Raw genomic sequence first — 9,184 nt, forward strand, 5'->3', positions numbered from 1 at the left:
ACTCACAGCATGCATTCTTTAAATGCATGCGCACCCACAGCTGTAAAGAAAGAGCTCCCTTTGTACAGCCTCTCACGCTTTGGCACAGTTGCTTCTAAGACACATCACTCATCATTTCTTTTTTCCAGAAATCCAGAAAAAGTACAGAGATTCAGAAAATGAAACTCTGCTGACTCACTGTGACTGGCAAGGGCTGTGTAGAGAGAATAGTTATGGATGCACCATACTGAAGCATACACACAGACCCCCATACACAGGACCTGCTCCTTTGGCTGATTTAGGGTCACTGACACTGCTCCCCTGAAGCACAAATTATTGGTGTTGGAATGGAGACTAGAAGCCCTGGTCAGGGACTAGACCTGAGTTGACCACTGTGCAAATGCACCTGAAAACACTCACTGCCTCAAAAACAAAAGACCTAGGTGAGAGGAAAGAACAGTCAAACCTGTATGATTAGATTCACTTGCAATTTTTTTCTCTGTTATTAGAGATGAATTTAGTGTCTGGTCTCCCCCCAGGTTCCTCAAATTGGGCATCAGAGCCATCTTAAGCATCATGGTAGATGACTGTGGCAATGGTCTTGGGAAAATCTGATACTGTGATAATCTGTTGCTCTTCCACCACCTCAGAGGTCAGGAGTCACTCTTCGTATATGCATATACGTACATCTCCGAGGTAGTATGAGGTTCAGTAGCAGGTTAGAAGGAAAAGGTCCTGTGGATGGCTTCTCATTATTTTTGGCCACTTGAAATTTCAGTCTGTGATGCCAACAGAGTGAACATAACCAAGGGTTACGTATGAGCAAAGGGACTGTAAGTCCCGGCTGCTTCTGTGTTACTACTTAAGGCTTCCAGGGATCTTACAGCCTGCACAGTGCTGCTCCCTCAGAACCCAATTCACATGCCCCACAGTTCATTTTAAAGTGCAACAGCAGCAAGAGATACCTCATGTTAGGCTGGCCCCATACAGGTGGTGCTGGACTTGGAGGATCCTGTGCTGGTGGAACCTGCCAGTACTCCACTCTAGTCCATGGAGCAATGATACACTGGTCTAGTCAAAAGCTTGCCTCAGCAACTCCCCCAGAAGTAATATCCAGGTCCTTGGTCTCACTCTAAGGCAGTGAACTCCATCTTAAGCTCCCACACATGCATGATGAAAAAAACCACCAAGGGGTAGAGCCAGAGCTTTGCCCTCATACTGACACATGGTTATAGAGTATTCACAACTGTATCATGTTTGAAAAACAAGGCAGGCTTCCAAATGCACAGGCAAAGGTCTTGCATGAAGACTGCTACCAGCAGGCTCTCTGAGTGGCACATGGACCATGCGAGATGAAGCCAAGTCAGTCATACCTAGGAGTGCAGGATGCATCTATGCTTAGAGTCCTGGTCTTCAAAGGAACAGCCCAATGGCACTGTCTCTGTTCTGTTCAGCTTGCAGGCCAACTGGCTCATATTCAAAAAGGAAAGCATTAGTCTTTCCCCTCGTACTATATCTTGAAGAAGTCAATTCTTAACCTGTACACTCTCCTACACAGAATCCCAAGCCTTGGAAAGAGCCAGGCAGCCACAGCCTGTCCTAAAGCAAACAAGACAAAGCCCCAAGCTCAGGAGTGGCCTCTGTCAAGCAGCAGAGGTGGGCCTCCCTGACCTTGTTCTTTCCCATCCCCAGTTGCTGGATTCTCTTCCTTTCTCTTTGCTGTTGCTCTGAAAAGTCACGGGCATGAGCAGATAGAGCCATAGGGGCAAGGGGTAACTCTTTCACATGACCTCAGTGCAGGGCTTGAACACAGCGAAGCCAACAAGGCTTTGGCAGTGCCCTGGCTCCACTCAGATGTATCCACAGATGCTGCAACCCTACAAGAGGGTGGCAGCCCAGCTGCCAGAGGAGGGAAGAAGCATAGTCCACTGGACTGGAGCAGCTTTGGGCTCAGAGTTGGGATCCCAGGGCAGTATTCTCCATTCTGGAGGGAGAATGCAGAACCAGGAAGCCAGGGGCCTGGCTCTGCTTGCTTTGAACCTGGTTTAGCCAGTCACATCCATGCATACTGAATGTGATAGGTGGTGTTCAGACCCAGGAGTGTTCTGCACCCAAGGGAGACCAATTGGACTGACAGCAACAGAGCATTGGGGGTCCAGTGGCCAGGACTTCTGGGCTGCATGTTTGGTCCTGAGGAGGAGACAGATTAGTCTGGTTCCTCCACCTTTGTCTTAGTAGTTACACCTACAATTGCTACCTGCAAAGCAAGAGAACCCAGCCTGTATCTGTACCAGACAAGGAAGAGTCAGTACAGCTCTAGCTTTCTGGGAGAGCAGGTCAGCATTGACTGTCTGGCTCATCTCTGCAGCTGAACAAAAACTGATTGTCCCAGGGGAATAAGTAGAGGCACTTTTCTTTTTACATCAAGTCACTGTAATTTCTGCTTTTCAGGACTAACAAGCCAGGGGCCTCTGGGAGCCGCTAGCCAGACCTTTCTGCATGACCATCCCTGCCTCAGCCTGTAGATATCATCAGGCCAGAGTGCAGGGACTAGCTAGCTAAGTGTGGGAGGAGCATGGCCATGCTAATCCTACACAATGTAGAAACACCCAACTAGGAGCTGGACTTTGCCTCCCCAGAATAAGCCAAACCAGGTGGGGCTGGAGGTAAGTGTCAGGGGAAGTCAAGGCCACCTCTAAAATATTAGCTATGCAATTGGTAGGGAGCACTACTTGGAGACTTCCTGCTCCTTCTCCTGCTTGTTGTCAGCTACATGGGGGCACCAGTCTCATTTGTCTGCTACAGCACACTTTAACAGCACCACTTTTTAAAAGTGCCCTGTCTGAGGTGCTGCAAAGCTGGGGCCTGCTCTAAGCAGTACTGCCAGGCCCATGCTCTTGACGACAGGAACAAATCAGCTGTGGTTCTGTTTCTTGTCTCGGCCCCATCAGGAACAGAACCCAAACGTTACACAACACACCACAGGCTAACTAGATTTCTGGTGCCTGGGAAGGGATTTGTCCAGCAGCTCCTCACTCATCCACGTGATCTAAAACATCCTCAACTGTTTTTCAGTCCATCTCAGGATAAAGGTCGTTGGCCAAGCAAGGACCCCAACAACAATTGTGGAGCAGCCAGCCAAGGGACTTACCCACTACCCGACTACAGCTTGAATTGTGTTAGGAAAGGAGCAGGAGATAACTCCCCCATCCTGCTATAGCTCATTTGCAGCAAATGTACCTAGTGCATCCTATAGCACTGTGAAAGAGTCTGCTGAGAGAGAATATTGCAGCATTAACATTTGCTTGCAGTGCAACTGTCAGTATCAAGGAAGTCGTTACTCATTTAGCATGTGTCAGTGAAGACCCATTCGTATGCCAAAGAAAATCCTGACAACAGCCATTTTGGATACTGCAAAGATCCCACCAACACCATTTTCTAGGCATGCCTGGTGATGGATATAAAAAAGTTCCTTTCTCACTTATTCATGCATTTGTAACATCTACTGTAGTGTTCTGCCCTGTTGTAAAAAGCGGTAGTGTTAGTAATTGCAATAGGGTTAGTTTGTACAGTATTTTTTCATATAATTAATGGAGGTGAAACTTACTGGCATATCTAGGCTGCAGCCCCATGCAAGCAAGCAGAAAGCAAAATATTTAAAATGGAATAGAGAGAAACTGGCTAGCAGGCAGCTAAACTCACCCTTTTGTACAGCCTATGGTCCACCAGAGGGCTTCAGATAGCAAAACAATACCAAAGAGCTATTAGCATAAAAATGGCATTAAAGAGACCTTAACAAATAGCTTCACTTTAATGAAGAGGAGACCAAGGGGCTCTGTTTGCCTTGAGAGAGAGGACTGTTCCCTGGCTGCTGGCTGGAGGGCTCCAGTTTTCTGTCAGGCAAGAGCAGATCAGAGCTCCGGACCATGTAGGGTGGTAACATGCAATACAGAAATCAAATGGAAACCGACAGTTATCCCAGTGATATTTCCAGGCTCCACCTACCTTCTCTCGCCCTATAGACTATTTCATCTCTACCTAAATGTCTCCAGCTAAAACAGGACTGTGCCCCAGCAGACAATTGTGGCCTACGGACATTACCCATGCACCAAACATAGGTGGTCAAGTGCATATGGAGCCAGTTCAGTTATGCCAAGCTCACCCAGGACTGACACTGTCCCACCTCTCCTGTGGTTCTGAAGCAGGAACATTTGCAAACCACAGAGAAGGCGAGGCAAGTGTTTTCAAACCCAGAGTCATTAAATGTGAAAGTCTTTTTTGCTCATGTTCAAGGAGGTAGTTTGGGCCAGGAGCAGCAAACAACAGGTGCCACTGCAACCTCCACGTGAAAAGCAGGGTCATTTCCCGGCCCTGGCATCAAACACATTCACAGCTGTTCAGCTGATGCACATCTGAAAAGCCTTGAGTGGCCTCTCTCACTTTGTATAAGAAACACTCTCACAGGTCCTGCTGGCACTGTGAGATGGACAGAGTGCTTTTCTTTGGACCTGTGAACACGTAACAAACAAGCATTGGTCACAGTTTGTCTGGGATGTTTCAGACACGGCTGTTCTGCTGTTGGATTAGATAGGACCTTCTCAGAGCCCTGCCAGCCCAGCTGTTCTATAAGGCTCAATGGGAATTTCTGGGCCTCCAACCCTACCAACAACTGCTGATAAGAACGGAGTCTTTGCCTCTCTAAGGCCTGCCCATATCCTTATGGATCAGGGAGAAACCTGAGCTGCACCATCCTGCCACCTTCCACACACACTGAACTGACACTCATGCACCCTCTACAAAATCAGCTTATCATATACCCAGACAACAGCTGTAGGCCTCTCTTAGCAGCTGACCCATGATTACTGGGACCCGTTGTCAGACACTGCAGCAAGCAAAAGCTCATGACCTCTGGGAGCTACCCACAGGTCTAAGCCACGTGACTCTGGTTCTCAGATGGGAGAAATCAGCTTTGTTCTGCTGAAGGCCTCTGGGAGGAAGGTGAGCTAACAGGGTAAGTGAGAAACTTCTCAGAAGCTGCTTACACCTGGACAGAGAGGAACTACTCAGCACTGATATGAGCAGATGTGGACCAAAACACCCAAATGGAGAGCCTTGGGACCAGCTGGTTATACAGAAGCAGCCTGGAGAGACCATGGCACCTAGCCTTGCATCAAAGGAAGAGAGCAGTTTCTGGTGAGGCATAATATCCTGAGGTTGAAGTGGCCAATGTTTCTTCACTGTTCCTGTGGCTAAGATTCTGCTGCCCTCACCCTTTGTTGGACAGAGCTGTGCTCTGCCCTTCCCCCATTAGCAGCAGAGCTTCCTCCCCACCCCCACCTTACTTTTTCCCTGCACCCAGCCAGATCTCATTTCCCTTCCAGTGGTAGGTGCTCTCTGTTCACTTATTATGCCCTCCTCTCCTATCTTTCTCCATCTCAGGCAGTCACAGGCCACTACCTATCACAACATTTCTTGTGCTTGTGCCCAAAAACTTGCAAAGAACTTTTTTCCAACTACTCAGTTGGTCTAATACAAGATATCACATCTACCCAAAGAACCTTACCTGCCTTGTGCATTCTCAGTGGGGAGAGGTAGGCTCTACCATGTCATCTGAAAGCTGCCACATTTTCCCTCCTCCCAGAGGTGGGAACACACTGGCTTCTTCCTGCTCTTGTTCCTGCTCTCCTTAGTACATGTTTTCAACTCAGCTCATGGCTGTGGCCACTGTCTCCTTTCTGCATCAAAGTGACTCATGCTCTATTCCACGCATTTATGGGAGATCAAGAGAATTCTTAACTAGCCTGAAAGTGTCATGCTTTCACCAGGAGGGTTGAGCTGGGGCCAGGGAATAGACCCCTGCTGATGTGTGTCTTCCTCAGACTGCCATTTCTGTGCAGGCTCTTTAGGTTGCTTGTGTAGTTTTACTGAATACGATTTTAATCAACTTCTTGAAGCTGGTGGAACAACCAGTACTAGTAACACTGCAACGGGACGTTACCTCTAAACCTCTGCAGTTGCCAGAGTAAAGCACGTGCATATCTTTCTGCATGTCTTGTGGAGGGGACAGGGGGAAGCAGGATACCCTAGGAAACATGGCCAGATCTCCTCTGGGAATCAGCTCAGAACCTCTCTAACAACCTGCTCTGCCTCACCCTCTGGGCTCAGAGATAGGTCTAGGCAGCAGAAGCCAGGACTTGGAGCTTCAGGCAATGGGCCTTGGTTAGGAAGATGACGTGGGGAAGGGTCACAGTTCTTTTCCTTTTTTGCCTTGAGTTTCTTCTGCATTTTTTGTTTAAAAGCAACCACGCTCCAACTTCCCCATTTGACAAGCAGCAGCAACAACCCCTCCCCATACACACACTAGGCACACCTAAGAACACAGCTAGGAGCTGAAGCCAGCCAGGGTCATTCCTCACCCTAAGCCTCCATGGCAAATGAGTGGAGCCCCTCTGCAAAAGTATTCAGCTGAGGACAGGCTGATAGGAGAGGGGAAGGATCTTGGATAAGAGAAACTGCCATAGCCACAGCCTGGCTAGGCCTGGGGAGATAGCAGTTTAAAGGAAACCCAGGCAACCTGGCATAATCCAAGCAAAGGGCTCATCCTGCTCACAGCTGGGAACTCATGTTCTGCCTACTTTCAAGGGACCCTTCCTGGCTGCGGGTACATGTGAACACACGCACTCTGCCTGGCCAGGTGTGCAAATCTGTACCTTGCTCTGTGGTGTGAGCACACCTAGAAGTGAGAGCAGAGCACAAGGTCCCCACAGACCACCCTGCTTCCTAGCATGTCAGCACCGGACTGCTTTGCTTGCCATTTAGATAGGGATTCCATTTATTCAGAAAAAAACAGGTTCAGCTCTAGTGCCTTTCCATGGATTCTCTCCTTTTGAAACAAAGGCAGTTGCAAGGTAGGTCAGATATTGCAGCATCCCCTGAACAGAACTGCTAAGGTGCAGCTTGGGAAGCTTGTAAAGCAGTTTGGAGACTGTCACTCAGGTACACTTCCCTCCAGGGCTTCAAGCCCACCATCTGTAGCAGAGCAAGGGACACAGCTAAGTCTGTTGGGGGCCTGATGCTTGGGGTGACCTGGGGATGGCAGATGAGGGGAAAAGGCATACCTGTGGCGGCAGCGTCGTAAAAACCGCATGATCTTGCGAGCAGCTTGATCCTGTTTCTTGGTGAGCAGACTGCTTCTAAACACAGAGGAGGGAGCATCAGGCAATGGCAGCATTGAGGAGAGTGTAAACACTGAATGGGGGCATCTTGGTCCTACTCTGTGGTCTTGCCTGCTTTGCGTGTACAACACAGTCCAGCTCAAGGCTTGGGTAGACTGGATCATGCAGCGTCTGCACTTATCACCTATGTTCCCTGCAGCCAGAAAGAAAGTTCCTCCTACTTTGCATTTATTGCCCTCAGTGACTGATCCTTAGCTGCACCTTTGTACAGAGACTGAGGTGCAGACTACTGCTTTGATATACTGACTCCTCCACCTGGAAGTGGAGGTTTTTCAGACCCCTCAGATTTTTATTTGAAAGGGGCTTTTGGAAAAGCAGACATTTCACAATTAATGCAAAGACAAAACAACCTGAGCAGGCCCAGGGAAGAATCTTAAAGCCACAGGAAGTAGAGCACACACCTCTGATTGCAGAGATTGCTCCTCCTGTGGAGAGTATCATTCAGAAAAGCAGATATTTCTTTCACTGCAAAAGCAGCAGGCAGTTTTTATTTATTTATTCGTTTTTGCATGCTAAAGTGTACATGTCCTTTGATTCACGGTGTGTGGACAGGACACTAGGTTTGTCTCTGTACCTCCCATCTCGCAAAACAGCACTGTTTGTCAAAGAATCTCTGCCCCTCCTCCCTCCCATCGGCTTAGTCCCCTGTTCTCTCTGCTGCAAGAGTATGTTTCTGCCCTCCCTTAGGAGACCCACCTGAGTTTCTGTTGTACAATGGCAGCTGCTCGGCGGTTCTGTCTCCTCTTCCCACACTCTTTGTAGCTGCGATAGTACTGCTGGATCAACACTGCTGCTCGGCGACTCTGCTGAAATTTTTTCTGTTCATAATAGCTTCGGAATTTGCTCTGGATAAGGATGGCAGCTTGTGTCATCTTTTTATAAAGTGCATACTGCAGAAGAGACAAAGAGAAGCTAAGGCACTCCAAAGGGAAGCAGGGCCTCCAATGCCTCCAAGACTCATCTCACCAGAATGTGATGAGAAGCCAAATTCAGTTATGCCTAGCTGACTGAGAACTAATCTGAAACAAGGCCCACTGCAAATCAGGAAAGGTACAGCGCTGACTTGAAGACCTAATATATACTGGAAAAATTGTTTAACTCTACAACAGTGCCTGCTAGCAATGGTGTTGTTGTGGCAGTGTGATGTATTTAACTTCAGACAGACAGAGCATGTGAGACCTTAAGTAATGACCACCTGCTTTGCTCAAGAGCCCAGTTTACAACAAATGCAAAGTGGGAGGAACTTATTCTCTGTCTACTGCACGCACACTTGCAAGCAGTGATAAGCTGACTACAGAGGGACTGTTGTTATTTCCCCTCATTACACTCAGCAAAACTCGCTATAAGATGCCAAAAGTCTCTGTTCTGCACAAACAGCTGTTTTCCCACAGAAGCAGAATGTAAGTAGCTGGGAGACTGCAGGGGAATGACAGAACTAACTACAAGCAAGTGCTGAGAAAGGCACAAATGTACAGGATGTGTAAGAGAACACATTCCTCTAACATTTCCAGTCAAGATGACTGTATCTCTAAAGAGAAAGAAGCTAATTTGCTTTCTCTTGTTCATGGCTTTGTGGCAGGCTTGCCACTTTTGCCAGGCAAGCCCGGCTTGGAGAAGGACACTTTGGATTGGTGGAACATTTTTACCAACCAGGTAACAGCTGGGAGGGGCTTGCCCTGCCCCTGCTCGGAGGGGGTGGGCGTGAAGAGCCCCTGGACCTCATTGAAGTCTGCACTTTACAGGTCTGGCAGACTTTAGGGGCGAGGCCTCCAGTGTAGATAAAAGCCCAGCATGCTCAGCACACCTGGCAGTAACGGGGAGGGACACTGGAGAGGGAAGAGCCTCCATGGGATCCCTTCTTTGCCCCAGTGGTGCACAGGCCGGCACATGGAGCTTAGGCTCTGGGAGCCGCATCCTTAGCAGAGGGCTGAACGGAGTGGTATGCAGACTGGCACATGGAGAACCTGCCC

At 48.6% G+C, this 9,184-nt stretch overlaps 1 protein-coding gene across 1 annotated transcript in view; it reads right to left on the reverse strand.

The window, feature by feature from the left end:
* The window catches only part of CAMTA1 (calmodulin binding transcription activator 1), a 1,228,941-nt gene that overhangs the window by 11,443 nt on the left and 1,208,314 nt on the right, over positions 1-9,184 (reverse strand). Inside the window, exons 20-22 of the mRNA XM_019541692.1 lie at positions 7,911-8,104; positions 7,098-7,172; positions 3,682-3,712 (exon numbers count right to left, since the gene is read on the reverse strand). Coding sequence (XP_019397237.1) covers positions 3,682-3,712; positions 7,098-7,172; positions 7,911-8,104 — 300 coding nt within the window. The remainder of the gene's footprint in view (positions 1-3,681; positions 3,713-7,097; positions 7,173-7,910; positions 8,105-9,184) is intronic.

The sequence above is a fragment of the Crocodylus porosus genome, unplaced genomic scaffold (assembly GCF_001723895.1).
Source record: "Crocodylus porosus isolate Cpor-Errol unplaced genomic scaffold, CroPor_comp1, whole genome shotgun sequence".
Taxonomy (NCBI): domain Eukaryota; kingdom Metazoa; phylum Chordata; order Crocodylia; family Crocodylidae; genus Crocodylus; species Crocodylus porosus.